The 17,576-nt window shown below is 39.7% G+C and overlaps 1 protein-coding gene across 1 annotated transcript in view; it reads left to right on the top strand.

Moving 5' to 3' along the window:
• Nucleotides 1-17,576, top strand: part of LOC100694824 (gamma-aminobutyric acid receptor subunit pi) — an 87,724-nt gene that overhangs the window by 30,873 nt on the left and 39,275 nt on the right. Inside the window, exon 2 of the mRNA XM_005462957.4 lies at nucleotides 380-469. Within this exon, the coding sequence (XP_005463014.1) occupies nucleotides 417-469 (53 nt within the window). The 5' untranslated portion in view covers nucleotides 380-416. The remainder of the gene's footprint in view (nucleotides 1-379; nucleotides 470-17,576) is intronic.

Raw genomic sequence — 17,576 nt, 5'->3', positions numbered from 1 at the left:
TACATCAAGAAAGAGTGTCTTACATTTCAGTGTTTGAGGGAATCTATTAAAGATAACCAAGTGGCACAGAGAAACCACCGTTACCTGGGTGATGAAAATCATTTGAGTAAAGAGAAAATATGTATTTTTGGAACCTCAGACTTTAAACATTTGGAACAGGAAAAGGGGGCCACACATGTGCCCCTCTGTGCTGCCTGCCAGCTGGAAGGCAAAGCTCTAGAAGTCACTGATCCTGCACAAGTCCTGCCCTGCATCCTTGTTGAAATGCATAAAACTGTTTGGTCTTCAAAGTGCAGCACAATCTATATTTCCTGACTACTATCATTACCTGCATCCCATTAAACTGCATGTTATTCTCCCTTGTGTGCCCTTTTTCCAGATAAACTCCACTTGGCATCTTCACTCCTCCAGCAGCCATGGCTCTCTCTGTATCTGGAGGAACCGTGTTCACTGTACTCCTCATTAGCAGGTAAGAAAGGACAACCACTGGGATCTACAGCCACAAAGTCATCAGCCATGTCAGATTCTAATTTCTAACAACACCAAAGCTTTGTAGTCAGTGAGCTCAGGAGGAGATACTTAGTCGCATCATTTTCGTGTAAACCATCAATACTCAATAACAACTCTCCATGCATCAAGCAAAAAGCATTGAAACTCCATGCCTACACTGATGACACTGCTGAGCAGAATCGATGAGGCAGCATCCAGCACCACATGGATACAATTGGTGTTAAAATCCCTGCAGAGGTCATATGGTGAGAATGATGGGATGCTTTGGTGCACATTTGTATGCCGTTGGGAACTGAAGCCTCTGCTCTTCTTGCAGTTTATTCTCAAATTATAGAGTGCAGTATGCACATTTTAGATAAGACAAACCCTCTGGCTCGTACTGAAACCAGCTATAAGATATGCTCTGTATAGTGCAGCACTTCTTTTCACAAAAAGCTATGGGATTTTTGTGTTGTGGCAGGTTCCTGCCACCTAAGGGCCTCATTTATTAAACACTTCTAAAATATACATTTATATTAAAAATATAAGTCTGCTCAAAAGTCAAAAATGGTGCACAAAAGAAAAGAAATCAGATTTAGACTATAAGACTACAAAGGCACTGTTCACTTGAACTCTTCCAGGTTGTAAATATGTCGGTTTAGGGGTGTGCAGATCGGATTCTTCTTCTGCCTGTCATAGTGGTACGAAATACGGCTATATAAATGGCTCGCTCACTCGTGGAGTCATGTGTGGAGCTCTTTCAGCTCCACAAACAGCCAAGACATGGTTTGTGACGCATGTGGCAAGGCCACAAATCTTGTGAAACACAAACAAAAGTCAATTATAACACAGAATTTGGTGGTGACCTGAGGAGGAGAGGGACAAGTGCTGCTAGGGTGAAATTAGCATACACTATGGTGATGCATACACTACTTTTTAGTATGATTTTCCAAACACATTAAGTTTTTCTACAAAGTATCGGTATCGGATCAGTATTGCTGATTCAAAGCTGAAATTTACTTATTGGTATTGGATGAGAAAAGAAATCAGTGGTATCACACATCACCAGTGTTGGGTAAGTTACTTTAAATTAGTAACTTAGTTACATCACTAGTTACTTCTATCAAAAGTAACTCAGTTACTTCAAGTTACTCGTTACTTTCAGAGTAACTAGTTACTAGGGAAAGTAACTTTGGTTTTACTCAGAATTCTCTTGTTAATGTGTTGCTTCTGTAACTGGATACCCAGCCAGACTGCCAGTCTTCTAGCTTGCTTACTTGCCACAAGTGCACTGTGCCACCTACCAACAGAAAGGAAAAGATAATGTGCACATTTCCACGAGAGAAATCCCACGCCTGGACCATCGTTGACCACCGCATGATTCTAGCCTGCTTTTTACATCCAACACAAAAACTGCAGTCGTGGTGCTTTTGATTGTACTCAGAACTTGGAAATTCTGCTTTCTGAATAGGAAGATGTAGGTAACACCAGACTGCAGATGAGCTGCATACAGAGCTGGACTGGGACAAAAAAATCGTCCCGGGCATTTTGACTAGAGACCGGCCCGCCATTATAGGAAAAATCATAAAGCCTTTGAATGAAAATAAACACTGTTGTGACAGTGATGTACACTGTTCTGATGGTATATATGTATCAATCTATCAATTGTTTGTTGTAAGACTCAGATAATTATTTTTTAAAAGCTAGACATTTTAAATGAGAATAAGAATGAAAAGTATTTCTTTGTGCCCACCTTTCTCTGTTAATGCCCTACATGGACCCCTGGCAACACTTTGCTAGATCCACCCCTGCACAGTTACCAGCTGTCCGCTACTTAGAAAAGGATCCTGGTGTTATTTGTCTCTCAGAAACAGTTCATAACTTCCCTTCAACTCATTCATGTCACCTAAAAGGTAAACCTGTTTCTCCATCACCTGTTCAGCTCTGATGATTCAGTAAGGACATCTCCTGGTTTCATCTTCATGTTTCCCTCTCACCACATAGCCAAACTGATATCATGACCAGCAGCTTTTACAGCTGTGGCTCCAGCAAACATCAGCTGATACTAGAAATTAATATTAAATAAATTCTAACAACAGCTGATCAAGCTTAAACGTGCTGCTGTAGTTTAGCGCGACATCCGCTGGTTTCCTCTTTCTGGCGCAAATAAACAAACACGAGAGAAAAGCCGATCAGCTGATCATTGATCAGTTTCGTGATTGAAGTAGAAACAGGAGAGGAGAGAATGAGAGAAGAAGAGGCAGCTGTGCAGCTTCAGCTTTGTGTCTTTTTCATTGTAGCTGAAGTCCGGGACAAACTGTGTTCCTTTTCACCTCAGTTCAAAACACGTAATATTTTCTCTGAATACCAGGACGGTTGGCAACTCTACTAACTAACCTTATGAATAAAATAAAGTTCAACATCAGTAACATAGCACAGCTGTATAGAAACCCCATCATGCTAGCTAGCACGCAGTACGAAAAAGTCAGCATAACAAAAATAAACTCCACCTAAACTTGGTTTATATCTGACTCCGATAGACTGCAGGTCATAACTTCTTACCTGAAGTTCAGTTCACCTGACACGCGGACCGGCGGCCGCTTCGGGTCTCTCCTCTTGCCTCCCTTTTCCTTCGTCCACCTGCTGGCTTCCACCACTTGCTAATGTTATTGAATCTGTGGAAGCTCCGCGATATCCACCACACGAAGTAACGAATAACGAGCCTATCTAAATCCCAGTAACGAGTAACGCGTTCCTGGTTTTGGCATAATAACTAGTTACCGTGCTCGTTACCACAATAATAACGAAGTTACTGTAACGCGTTACTTAATAACGCGTTAGTCCCAACACTGCACATCACTAGTTTCTTAGTTTAAGTTTGGACTTTTAAGATGGCACTTCCACAATGGCTTCATTTTTAACCCTTGGTGGATGCCGGCTGATATGCGCAGAAATGAGCTTATCAGTGGTTCTTATAATCAATACATTCTCTGGCAGTATCTGTGCATTAATCACAAAGCGTTATGCACAGTTGGCATCACAGCATTTACACATTTACAGCAATGAGGCTGATTGATTCACAATTTGACAGAATGATCTCTATAGTTAATGGTAGCCTGCTGGAATCTGTAAGTAAAAGTCTTGATAGACACTCAGAATAAGAATATGCCCGTTTGGTTTACATGAAGAGGTGAAAGAGACTGAGCCTATATTCATCTATACACTTTGATATTGATACAGCTGATGTCAAAGAAAGAGTTTCTTGAATCCACTTCGCTCATCCTGCATTTCAACAGTTGGGCTGTGGACCCCCTCTACTCTCCTCTCTGGGGGTTGTGAATGTGATGGTGAGACAACACTGGAAACTGGAAACTGTGCTACTGTTGGCTGAAGACAAAAAGAATAGGAAAGAGTGAAGACGTGTTTGGAGGCAGCGGGAGAAAAGGAAAAGCAGATGTGGAAATGAGAGTAGGGATTTTAAATGTAGTATAGTAGTAATATAACCGGTAAACCGAGAGAGCTGGCTGGTATTATGGCAAAAAGGAAAGTAGAAATAATGTGTGCAGGGGATGTGGAAAAGGAAGCAAGGCCAGGAGCACTCGAGGTGGATCGAAGCTGTTCTGCCATGGTGTAGATAGAAAGAGAAATGGAGTAGGAGGGATCTTGCAGGAAGAGTATATAAACAGTGTTGTGGAGGTGGAGAGTGTCAGACAGGATCACGAGTTTGAAGCTGGAAATCGAAGGGGTGATGTTTAATGTTGGCAGTATGTATGCCCGACAGGTTGGATGTCAGTTAGAAGAGAAAGAGGAATTTTGGAGGAAGTTAGGCGAAGCGTAGAGAGTGTCCCCAGGGGGGAAAGAGTGGCAATTGGAGCCGATTTCAATGGACATGTAGGTCAAAGGAACAGAGGTGATGATTAGTGAGCAGGAGTATGGCTTCATGCCGAAAAAGAGCGCTACAGATGTGATGTTTGCTTTAAAAATGTTTATGGAGAAGTACAGGGGAGGTCAGGAGGAGCTTCACTGTATATGATAGGGTGCCAAGAGAGGATCTGTGATCGTGTATATATGAGTCAGGAGTGGCTGAGAAGTATAGGAGGTTGGCGTAGGACATGTATGATGACAGTGGTGGTGGCTGGGATTACATCAGGGATCAGCTTTGAGCATCTTCTTGTCTGCAGTGGTGATGGACAGGCTGGCAGATGAGGTCAGGCAGGAGTCTCTAAGGACTAAGGTGTAAGCAGATGATGTGATCTGTAATGCAAGTAGGGAGCAGGTGGGAGAAAGCCTGGAGAGGTGGAGGTATGTAGTGGAAAGAAGAATGAAAATCAGAATGCATGCGAGGCAGGTGGAAAAGGAAACATAGAAGCAGGAATATTGAAGGTTAATGAGTTTAAATGAGTTTAACCATCCAGAGCAATAGATGGTGGACAAGAGAGGTGAAGAAGAGCATGCAGGGTGGAGCGGGTGGAAACGAGTGTCAGGGGTGATTTGTGACAGAAGGATAGTGGCAAGAGTGAAAGGGATTTAGATGAAGGATGGTAGTAAGACCTGCTATGATGGTTTGTAGATAGTGGCACTGACAAAAACACAGGAGGTAGAACTGAAGGTGGCAGAGGTGAAGGGAGGAAGAAAGTGACAAGATTTTTACCAGGAGTGACTAAAATGGACAGGATTAGAAATGAGTATATCAGAGGGGCAGCTCAGGTTGAGCAGCTTGGAGACAAAGTTGGAGAGGCAACCCTGAGATGGTTTGGACATGTGCAGAGGAGGGATAGTGCATATATTGGACAAAGGATGCTGAAGAGGAAGGCCTCGGAGATGATTCACTGATGTAAAGAGTATACTAGGGGTAAGGTGAGATGGAGCAAGGTGATCAGCTCTAAGGACCCTTAAAGGGAGCAGGAATTCAACAGGTGGGACAACCCTAAGTACAGTTGCAGTGTCTCAGTGTGGGGAAAAGAATCCCAACTCAAAAATTCCTAGCGTGAGCTCCAGTAGATTTTATAGTGTACAGGCTGTGATCAGTTGACCTGCTGCTCTTTGTGGATTTACAAAACTGAATGAGCAACATGTCAACAATTTCACAAGCTGTCTTGGCTGGCTTCCATTTCCTACACTAGTAGTATAGTGTATATTGTCTCATACTAGACCTACAGCTGGTATAAGGGTTGAATTCAGTGAATTAATCTATCCGTAAGTACTAAAGCCACTCTGCACCAGTCCGACACAGTGCTTTATTATATATTCGTCACACTACAGCAAGCTAATCTCTTTATTCCATCCAACTACTGTATATTGTCATGCAACATTTAAATAACACAAATATCAAATAATATTAAATAACACATTTCTCTTCCTGGATATACAGCAGCTGGATCTTAAACTAACAACACACTGTGCCACCAACTGCACTCAAACAGTTTGTGTGTTTGCTGATGTTTGTTGAGCTGATAGAAACGCTGCATTTGAAACTACCTGATGGTTAAAAAACTTCCTTTTGCTCACACCTCTTCTGTAGTGCTAGCTAAATGCTAAAGTACTGAAGCAACAACTTACAGACACCTGCACTCGTTCCGGCTTACTTTAACCGCTGAGTATAAACACTATAAATGACAGGGATGAGTCAGAAGTAATGTGCCTGTATTGAAAATGTGAGGGGTAGAAAGTGCAGATATTTGTGGAGTAATATATAGAGTAAAAGTAAAAAGTTTTCAGAAAAATAAATACTTAAGTAAAGTCCAGATACCTGAAAATTCTTCTTTAGTACAGTAACAGAGTGTTTTTACTCTCTTTCAGATCAGGTTTTATTTATTTTTACGTTAACATAGCTAAACAAAGACAGTGACCATGTAAAATTAACGTGGTACCACTATAACATGTAAACATCTGAGCCAAAGTATAGTCTCAACCAGGCTAACACAGAGTATACAGGAAGAAGGCAGCTGCTGTAGCCTGACCTCTAGTGCAGAGCTTTGATGTTGAAACACACTATAAAAAGAGTCAGCCATCACTGACACCCATCTGAAACAATGAGAAAGAGCTTAGCATGCAGCTTCGTCCTGCTTTGGCTTGTGTTTGTATTTGCAGAGGTGTTTCAGTGGAACAATGTGCATCCCAAAATGAAACAATGGGCTGAAATTTCTGGCGTTTGTTTTGTGTTTGCAGCATTGTGTTTGCAAGACATATATGTAGGACAGTCGGCTCAGACTACCAAAATGATGAACGATTCTAGTGTGTTAGTGTGGCTCTTGCTTTTAGAAGGAAAGCGCTGTGGGTCTGTTAGGTTGTTGCAGTTCCATCTCTTCTTTTTGATCATTTGGCAGACCTTTACATTACTCCTGAGTGATAAATCCAACCTCTCTTTTTGTTTTTAACTGCATTCATCTTGTGCTTCAGAGGCAAAGTTGTGTGAGTAATTTAAAGATGAATAAAAATTAATTTTGTTAAGAAAAGTACAAAATAAATACATCAGTTAATATAAATTTACTTGATTATTATTTATTATTAAAACAAACAAAGATGTTCGCATGTTAGCTTATCTGCTAGCAATGGGTGCTTATGGGTGGGATAGTATGCCGATCAACTGATTGTCTTGTTGTCGCAAATACCTGATCAAGCTTTCTGAGTCAGGATCTAAACAAGATCCAGTCCAAATATTAGATTGATGTTTTCCTAGTGTGGACAACACGGAAGCTCAGCGTCCCATCAGCAAATCCTTTTAGTGCTCAGCTCTCACGCTTTAATAGACAGAGCAAAAGGCAAAGCTTTATTACAGGTAACAAGCTGAAGCAGTTTGAGTCATGTAGGTCACACAGTCAGTAGGAATGATCTGTTTAGAGTCTGGAACATTTGGTGTTTTGCTTTTTGTTGGGGATGTGGTACACCACCAATGTAGCTGAGCCATAAGAGACATGCTTATGAATGCTTCACTGTCAGTCATGCCTCCTCTCACATCTGTGTGGCACTTGGTGAAAATCCCGGCAGCACTGGAGCAATGTTTTTCTCCTGAAGTAAAAGAACAAAAGGGGAAATTGAATAAGAGAGACTGAAGATCACAGCTGAACTTGTCATCATCATCTGTGGCTTTGTTTAGCAAATTTAAAGATTGTTAGTTAACTGTTGCAATGCTGCAGACAGCATATACATATGCAGAAGATGGTCGGCATGCTGCGTATAACATGGGTAGCCACCCCAGTTGAGAAGAATTATTTTCTTTTAAATTGCAGTTAGTAAGGATTAAAGTTGGCTCAAAAAAAAAAAAAATCCTTTTAAGTTAAGTTTCTGAAATAGTTTGTCCATATCCTCTTTAACTGAAACAGGTTTTAAAATGCAGAAATCTCATTTTTGTTGTTATCAATGAATTTTTAAATTTGCTGTTTTAAAAATCACCCTAGGAGAAACTGTAAAGCTAATCATGATTTTTTGATAAAGATGTAAAATTACAGTGATTTACTTACAGCCCTGAACAGAAACATTAGTGTTAGTGGTTGAGTGATATGCTTGATTAATTTCTGTCCTCTCAGATAAATCCAGTGTGCTGGTATGAGCACAATGGTATAAAACGTGAATTCATTTTGTTATATAATTAATAAAAAAAACTATAATTCTTAGTTTTAAACAGATTTTTACACAGATCTCTAAAATATTACTGTCTTTTTTTTGATAAGTAAAACACATAAAATTGTTAAGCACTGTATATAACAGTGGGCAAAGTGTGACGTGCATAGATTAGTCAGGTCAGCTATGACCGAGCAGTTACTATTCATGTGGAAGGGTTTAGTCTAATAAGGACTGCAATCCACGGTAAAGCCAGTCCTTTATTTGATGAAGCAGCTTTAGGTTAAAGGTTATATTTTTGATTTTGTAACCAGACGTCCTCTGCAAGTCATTCAGCAACCCACATTTGCAAACACGAGCTCCAGCATCAAAGCGGCCAGGCTTGATTTCTCATTTAATCTGTTTCAATGGAGGCTTAATAATTTAAAGTAGCACCATAATACTGCATATAGGCACCAATGGTTTCTGTGCAATGGTTACTGAAGGGACGGCTAGAATTTTACTGAAGCCTATTACAAGCAGATTAAAGGCTTACACTATGCTTTTCTTGCTTTAACTGGAGAGACATGACTTACTCATGTATAGAAATCCATTCTATGTCAGCTTTATTGATTGTGACTGGAGAGATTAGTGTATCCCTATGCTTGGATAATTATAGCACTGGACTGTCTCAAGGAAGACGCCACAAAAAGATACAGTGGTAAAGAAGTAATTGGCTTAAAGGAACATTGTATCGTATATTTTGTTTTTCTTTCACTGGAGAAACAAAGTATATTCCATTGAAAGGACCATATCATGTCTACTGTAAGAGGAGCTTTTGAGGTTGTGGATTAGAAGGAAAGTGGAATTGCAAAGGTACGACTTGAGATTATGTCAGATCCAGGGACTGGACCTCAACAAGTGGGAAGAGTGATCTGTAGCTGTGCTGCCTCTGACAAGTTGATGCTCGAGGCTGCTCACTGATGTCACTTCATTGATGTCAAGAGTTACCAAAATATAACACCACTGATGTTTCTGAGCTGATGCCACGGCCGATTACGGCTTGACTGAAAGACAACAAACACATAAGGGCAGACATTAGCTTTTATACCAAGTGGCTTAAAACTACAGCAGAATGCTTAAACCTGAGCTGTTTCCTTGTTTTGTAATCAAAGAATTGGTAAAAGCAGAATCAGTCTGCAATTACTGCAAACATTTCTTGTCCACAAATAAAAGGTGGCAGGTTTTTAAATAATAGGCTCATTTGTTAAATGGTGAGATTGCATGGCTTTGAAATATGCTCACTGATGTGAATTTTTTGCTCTATTTCAACGCAGCTATGTAAGTAAGGGTGTACTCACACTAGGTAATCTGTACCACGCCTGAGCACATTTGACCCCCAAGGGCCATTCGCTTTTACTAGTGCGATCTCAGCGTACCGTATGCGGGCACAGTTAGGAAAAGCTTGCCTTCTTGGACAGGCCAGCCCAGGCGTGGTGGTTCAGTTTTACTTGAGCGCAGTGTACAGTGTGTGACAACTAACCATGCCCAAGCAAGGAACTCATGCACTTCCTCAACAGCTGCCTCCAAGAAAATTACTGTGTTAAGTAATTAACAAATCAATAAAGCATGTGAGAGGACAGCGTGTCGCCGTTTCCAAAAGTGGCCCTATTTAAGCAACAAAATTCATAAAATGAACCCCATTGTGCCCTCCAGAGAGCTTTTCAGAAGTGTGTGTGTGTGTGTGTGTGTGTGTGTGTGTGTGTGTGTGTGTGTAAGTGTGCATGACAGTGAGAGAGGGGGAGAGAGAGGAGTTGAAACCCTGAGACAAACTGAAGCATATTCAGGACTGGATCGTTAAGCACAGTGTGAGTGCAGGTAAGCGGGGAAGTGGAGAGGAGGGACAGTCATGCTCAGACATGGCAACTATTATGTGTGTATATGTGTGTGTATATGTGTGTGTTTGAGAGGGAGACAAAGAGGGGGAGAAACAGATTAACAAAGAAGGCACTAACAGAGAATATACAGAGAATATTAAAAAAAAAACTCAGCTTCCTCTGAGTTAACTAATGAGGCTATTGAGTTCCACAAATATCACAAAATCCACTTTTCTTTTTCTTTTTTAATAACAACAGCTGTTAGTAATTGTCTTGCCATGCAGAAGATGTTCTTTGAAAGCCGTCATTTATCATTTTCTTTAGAAAAGCTGAACTTTAAACCAGTCATTAAGTTTAACTGTAGGTCCTCTATCTCAAACAAGATATTCTCTCAGTATAGTTTCTGTGCCATTTCCATTTTCAGAGTGCTTTATCATAAGCTGTTTTCATATACTCACTACAAACCTTAACTCAGATATTAGCAGAGTGGCTGCATATGAGAATGCAACTATGTCAGGTGTTTCAGTCACACCTGACACTAAATTGACTTTAACCTACCTAGTACAAAGGGCTCATGTGAGACCTGAGCAGGTAACTTTGTGGATGATTCACGTATCCTACCTTCTTCATGCTGTATACCTCTCACCTAAACCAGAATATTTCCAGGGATGAGAACAGGACAGTTTCCTGTTTTGTGCTACGTGTGACAAAGGGCAGCTTTAAAAACAATACCTGATCTTTATTGCTAATATGTGAAACAGCTAGCACCATCAGTACTGTTTTCTTCTTTCTTTCTTACATTTTGCTAATTTTTGCTTTTTTTAATTAATTAATTTTTTTTTATTACTTCAGGCTCAAGAATACTGTTTAAACCCCTCAGCAGCACATATGTACTTGCCTGCACTGTAGCAGACATCGGGGAGTGATGTACAAAAACTTATGAAACCACCTCTACTATGACTAAGGATATGAAAAGTTGCTTTGTGCTTTTGGTTGTTTCTACCACTGGTGCTTTCTCCAAGAAACAAAGATTTTTTGATGAACGATTTCAACTCTGCTCAGAATATTAATGCTACACTGTGTATTTATTTTAGTTAATATATCCTCCTGGTAAAGCTGAAGATTCATTTAGATGATGCATTATGATCAAGTTTAATAAAATTGCTGTTGTGCTTCTCTCGTGCATATAGAAAATCTAAATTTCCAGAGAGACTTTTGACTGTAAATCATTAAACTCCATACATTTAGTTAGATCACTTATACCTGCCAGAAGCAATAATCTCTTTGCACAACTGACCCCTATACAATGTTTAGTGGACATAATCTGTGGCAACGCACAATCACAACAATTTAAAACATTAAAACATCAAAATAGATATACACTCAATAGCCAATGGTCACTAGGCACATCTGTTCAACTACTCATTAACCTAAATATCTGATGAGCCAGGTACATGGCAGCAGCTCGGTGTATTTATGTGTGTGGACATGGTCAAGGTGACCTGCTGAAGTTCAACCTTAGCATTAAAATGGGGGAGATGTGATTTAAGTGACTTTGAACATGGTATGGTTGTTGGTCCCAAACAGTCTGGTCTGAGTATTTCAGAAACTGCTGATCTGCTTAGATTTTCCTGCAGAACCCTCTCCTGGCTTCGTGGACAATGCACAACACACCCAGCCGATGAAGCAGATGGGCTAAAGCAACCAAAGACCACACTGGGTGCCACTCCTGTCAGCTAAGAACAGGAAACTGAGGCTACAGTTAGAGCAGGCTCACCAAAATCGGACATAAAAACACTGGAATAAAAACTTTCCCTGGTCTGATTTCTGCTGCAACACTGGATGATCAGAATTTAGCATAAAGAACACAAAAGCATGGCTCCAACCTGCCCTGTATCAGTGGCTCAGGTTTTTGGTGGTTCATTTGTTTTGGCATATTTTGGATTCCTTTGTACCAACTGAACATATTTGAAACACTGCAGCATGCCTGAGTATTGTTGCTGACTATAACCATTCCTTTTTGGCCATCTTGTGATGACTGCTTCTAACAGGATAAAATATTGCATGTGTCTGTAGGGAAAATTACATATTATCTAAAGTTTCTAAAAGTTGAAAAGTTGCTGCATTTTCCAAGAGTCTATCTCATAAAATGTAAAATTCAGTATCCCATATTTTAGTGCACATCATATCAACCCACCAACTTATGGCTTAAAACCTTTAAGCTACCATTCCAGCCACCATTTTCTGTCTATGTTTTTTGAATTGAGATAAGTGATTCAATTTTCCAAGCGGGGAATTTAAAGAAGTATCTTTGCCTAAGCGCCTCTAAAGGTCCTCTAGGGTCCATCTCACATTACAGACTACTACAAAGCTGGCGCTACAGATAACATGGTTATTACCATGACAATGTTTTGTAGTCAGATTTGCAGTCATTTGTTTTAATCATCACAGATCTCATTTTTGCCTTCCTTTGAGCACTTAAAATCTTAGCAGTTGGTAGAAGAAGATTTAACAAAGAAGCATATTCCCTGCCGTGAGAGGGATAGTACTCTAGCTGATAGCTTATCCCATCGCACAACAGCTCGAAACTGAAGATCACAGAGGTTTTCTTTGGATCTCCCTCACCAACAAAATTACTCCTCCATTTTAAAAGCCTTTTGAAAATTGAATGCTTTGGTGGGTGTCTCATACAAAATAGATTTATAGGTCTTACTTTCTGATGATCCTAGGATAACACTGAGAAGCAGCAGTGTAATTGAATCATTTGAGGGCTCAGAAGGTTCAACACGAGGAGCTTCAAAAGATTTTTCTGGGTTTTTACAAGCTGGCAGAAGAACACATTACTCATAAAATATAATAATAATCAATTATTCACCAGCAACACTAAACAATCAAATACATATTAAGTAAATATTAATGTAAATAAATACTTTAAAAACCACCCTTTATAATATTGTTGCCTATTTTGTGAAAGCTAAAATGCAGACACAGGGTACACTCAGTACTCGCCACACCGTTGCTGCCTCCATGTGAATTAGGAAGGCAAGAGATCACCTGATGGTCAGATATAGTTGATTAACTGATCATCAGCAAATGTGAACACCAGTGAGAAAAAACAGTGAGAAGTATGGCTTGTTTGGAATGGCCTCTTCTCTCTAAAAAGAACATGGCTGCACCACTTAGGTTTGGCCAGTTGCATCTGCACAAACTCTAAGACATCTGGAACAAGTTCTTTGGACAGATGAGACTGCAGTGGAGATGTTTGGCCATAATGCACAGCACCACATCTAACCATATAGCATCACAAACACCTAATACCAATTGTCAAACACGGTGGTGGATGGGTGATGATTTCGGCTTGTTTTGCAGCAACAGGACCTGGTCACTTTGCTGAGTCGACCATCAACTCCTCTGTATCCCAAAGTATTTTAGAGTTAAATGTGAGGCCATCTCTCCAACAGCTTGGAACAAAACTGGGTGATGCAGCAGGACAGTGATCCTAAGCACAGCAGCAAATCTACAACAGAATCGCTTAAAAAGAAAAATGACCCATACGAAGTTCAAACTTCAATGTACTTGAAATGTTGGGGACCCTAGAAGAGCTGTGCATAACAAATGCCAGCCAATATCAGTGAATGAATGAGTGGGCCAAAATTCCTGTGAGAGACTGATAGTCATACAGAAAACAGTTACTCTGAGCTACTTCAAAGTTATTGTTGCTTAAAGTGGGTTTACATGCTACTGATTGGGATTCACGTGCTGCTTCTGCATTCTGCCTTAAATTTTGTGAAGTAAAAAATGACGCAGGGCAATATGTCATTAACGACTGTTAGAATTTAAGGGCAGCCCAGGAACAGTCAGCTATAGATGGGGACTTTACTTTTTTGGTTTTGTGCTCCTGAGAAAACAATCCAAAATGGACAATACAAAAAAAAATAAAATAAATTTGAGTGTGTTGTTTAAGGTGATGAATTATAAAGTCAGTCTGCAGCTCCCAATGAATTTTTGCAGTATTAACGGGGACTTTCTAGTTGTGCAGCATAGTCTTTATTCATAATTTCACAAACAAACTGTGCAATAACTGCCCAGCACTAATCACCAAACAAACAAAGTTAGCCACAAACTACTATAGAGCATTTAGCTGCTTAAGAGCCACATATTTCCCTTGGGCGTTGGCAGAGAACGATATCAAAGCTAAAACAATCCTTTTGTCCATTGTAAATATACTAATTACAATCCATTGTAATTAGCATTATTTAGCTTTGACACAAATTGCAATCGGTTTGTGCTGACAACAAAAATCAATTATAAATCAATCTTAAAATAATTTAATGAGAGAAATACGGCTGCTTTATTTTGTGAACTGCAGAGGGTTAGCTGCTCTTCAAAGTACGGTGGCATGGCTAGGGCAGAGTTGAATGTTATCCTTCATTTTTTTCAGGGTGTTTTAATGAATGATCTGCATTTAGAATCCTTAATATTGTTGCTCTCTAGAAACTAACATAAATGGTGTTGTTCAGTTTTTTATCAAAATTTGTTGAGTTTTTTTTTTTTTTTTTAACCAGCATAAAGATATGATCATGACAGGGCCACTGTGATATTGATTTCTAGGATCACCAGCTTAACCTCCCTTCAACTTAGATGTATAAACCTAACTGTGTGCCTTTGCCTCCCCTCTTCCCCTAGTAATTAGATTGTTAGTGTTCTTAACATTTAGCAGTATTGTATGTATGTTTGTACTCTGGCTAAACATAGTGGTGCATTGGCTCTCTGCCCCATGATGCATGAATCCTTAGCAAATCCCATACTAATTCATATTATGGGTACAGTAAGTTGGGAAAAAGTTGGTTCTCAGTCCAGGCAACAGACGTAATCTCTCCTCCCCGATAGGACATGCATGGAGCAAGTTTCTCAGGAGGCACCTTGGAGGAATTGTAATCAGATGTCCAAGCCATCTCAACTGGCCCCTTTCAATGTGGAGGAGTGAACTCATTTCCGTCGCTTTTACCTGGACTCGCATTATTCGATCATTACCCAGAGTTTATGACCAAAGGTGAGGTGGGTACAGACTGATCCATAAATTGGCAGCTTTGCTTTTATGCTCTGCTCTCTTTTCACCACAGCGGGTTAGTACAGAATCTGCTTCATTGCTGACGCTAAGGTTGACTGAAAGTTTTGCTCCATGGCCTCCCCAAACTTCTCCGACATCCTATTTTTTGCTGCAGCAACTACCAGAGCACCACTCCTGGCCTGGCACTATCTGTATCATCCCTGTATAACTGTTCTGGATCCCTTCACCTTGGGTGTCCACTCATTGGTTTGGGAATCATCACCATGAAAGGCACCAACCACCTTGCAGCCACAGCTCTGTTCAGCTGCCTCAAGGATGGAGATGTGGAACATTGTCCATTTCGATTCGATGTTCCTAGCCTCTCTTGTATTGCTTTCAAAGTTCTGCATGTTCTCACAGACATGGGGCCTCTGCCAGACACTTCCAGTGAGCCCTCACCATATGCTTGGGTGCAAAAAGCCTGTCCAGCATCCCCCGCCATACTTACCAAAATGAAATCAAGACTGCACAACACGGCTTGACTTTTAAGCAGCTTTTAATTTGAGAGTTAGCCATTGTGATGGGGGAGATTTAAATTGCTATGTGTGATAGATTTTCAATAATTTTTCTTTTTGTCTTGATATGAGTAACTTTTTGCTCTGAAATACAGTCAAAAACTTAGAAATGTACTTTTATTTGTGGTTTATTCATTCATAGTTTTGATGCCCTACACACAAACAGAAACTCCTATTAGAGCATGATTGATTGATTGATTGATCTGAACACACATTCTTACATTAGACTAATTATTTGCCCTTTTATGAGACTGGATAAAAATATGAACTAGACTTCTCTATCCCTAGTTTTTGCATTGTTAACTGTACAGTGATGTTACTGTTTTACTGCAAAACCACTAATAATACCTTATAAATTTGCATGACTCCCCCTGACTTATATAAGCTGACACTTTTGGTAGGAATTCATTAGCATGCTTGTTACTCTCTTTCATCTGGTGTTAAAAAGAAAACACAGCTAATTATCCTGGTGATAGGATTTTTCAGGATGGTTTAATTTCACACCTTTTTTCTTTTCTTTTTTTTTTTTTAACTCAGTAATGGCGTAACTCTGAAATGTCCAAGAAAAATTTCAGAGAGTAATTAAAGACTACCCATGGAGGGAGAAAATGTATCTGTGATGAGTTCCCATAATGAAAATCCAACTTGCTGAATGCAGTCTTGGCAGGATGGTGCCTAAAATTTCTGTCAACAACACATTTCAGTCCATTTGATCCAATTTAATTTAGACTCTTAACAGCAGCAAAGATTTCACATCATTACGTTTCACATTCTGTTCGCAGTTCAGCCTGTTGGAAGAATGTCATTTGTCTTCATGGCTAGTAGTTTTAAAAACACCTTTATGAAATTGAGTGAGTTAGTTCAATTCAAAATTAGTTCAGCTGGCTTTTAAAACTCAAAACAGTACATTGTGATGCAAAAAGTACTCACTTCGATTTCCACGTACTTTATTTTTCTTGATGTTGTTACCTGCTGTTTTCTTAGAGAAACCTATTCATCTTTTTCTCAGTAGGGAAGCTAAAAAATATGTAGGAACATGTGAAACTCTTCCCTTCAACAGATGGTTAATAGATGAAATCAAAAAGACAAGACTGCATATTTGGTTTTCTAATGTAAGTTCAAAACCGGACTTTAAAGTACCTTCTCCCATCTAGTTGACATTTCAAACAGTATGTTCACAGAATGGTCTTCCAAATCGGTAAATACAGACACCAGAAAGATTTGATGCATTATATTTAATTTCGAATAACCTGCAATCATTTGACTCATCCTCAAGTCATAAGCAAGTAAACACTAATCCTCTGTGTGCATATGCTGCACAATGGCCCTCTTCCTGCCTACTATGAAGGCACAGGTAAAGATGTTCCAGGTTTACTTTCTTTCATAAAAACTATGTTCGCATACATAAACATTTGCTAAGCTGTTGTGCAGAACTGGGAAGTATTTCCCTTGCTCTTTTTCCTTGCATACATCAAGCAAGTTGGTAGCTGTCACTCAGGAGGTAGAGCAGGTTGTCAACTAACTGGAAGGTTCTTGGTATGTATTGAGCAAGATGCTGAACCCTGAGTTGCTCTTGATACAGTGTAAGATAGAAAGCACTTAGATATACACATATTAGATATGTGTGAATGGGTGAAAAAGGCTTTTAGTATGAAGTTCTTTGAAAAGCGCTTTAGAACAACTAGTTCATTTACCAAGTTGTGAAAAACAGGAAGCTCAGCTTGGTTTCAGTCTGTTGTGCTGTCTCTTGGTTAGAAATCCAGAAATTTATATTCTTATATTCTAACACAGTGACAATCCAAGAGGGAAAGGAAATGGTGTCAATCCCACAGTTTCATTGAGCAGACAAAGCACTTCTGGTGAGTCACTATGTTGCTAGTATGGTTCTGACCAATCAGAACATGAACACAGGACCTCTGAAGTTGTCTGTGTAGGTTCTTAGTCATCCAAGTCATGGTAGTCTAAGGAGCTTGGAAAGAAAGCATCAGGACTTCTTTAAGTTTCTTGAAGAAATTTCATCACTCTTTTGAGAAGCTTCTTCAATTC

This window comes from Oreochromis niloticus, linkage group LG13, assembly GCF_001858045.2.
Source record: "Oreochromis niloticus isolate F11D_XX linkage group LG13, O_niloticus_UMD_NMBU, whole genome shotgun sequence".
Lineage (NCBI taxonomy): Eukaryota > Metazoa > Chordata > Actinopteri > Cichliformes > Cichlidae > Oreochromis > Oreochromis niloticus.
Note: the sequence above shows the minus strand (reverse complement) of the source record. Positions and strands in the feature narration are given on the sequence as shown.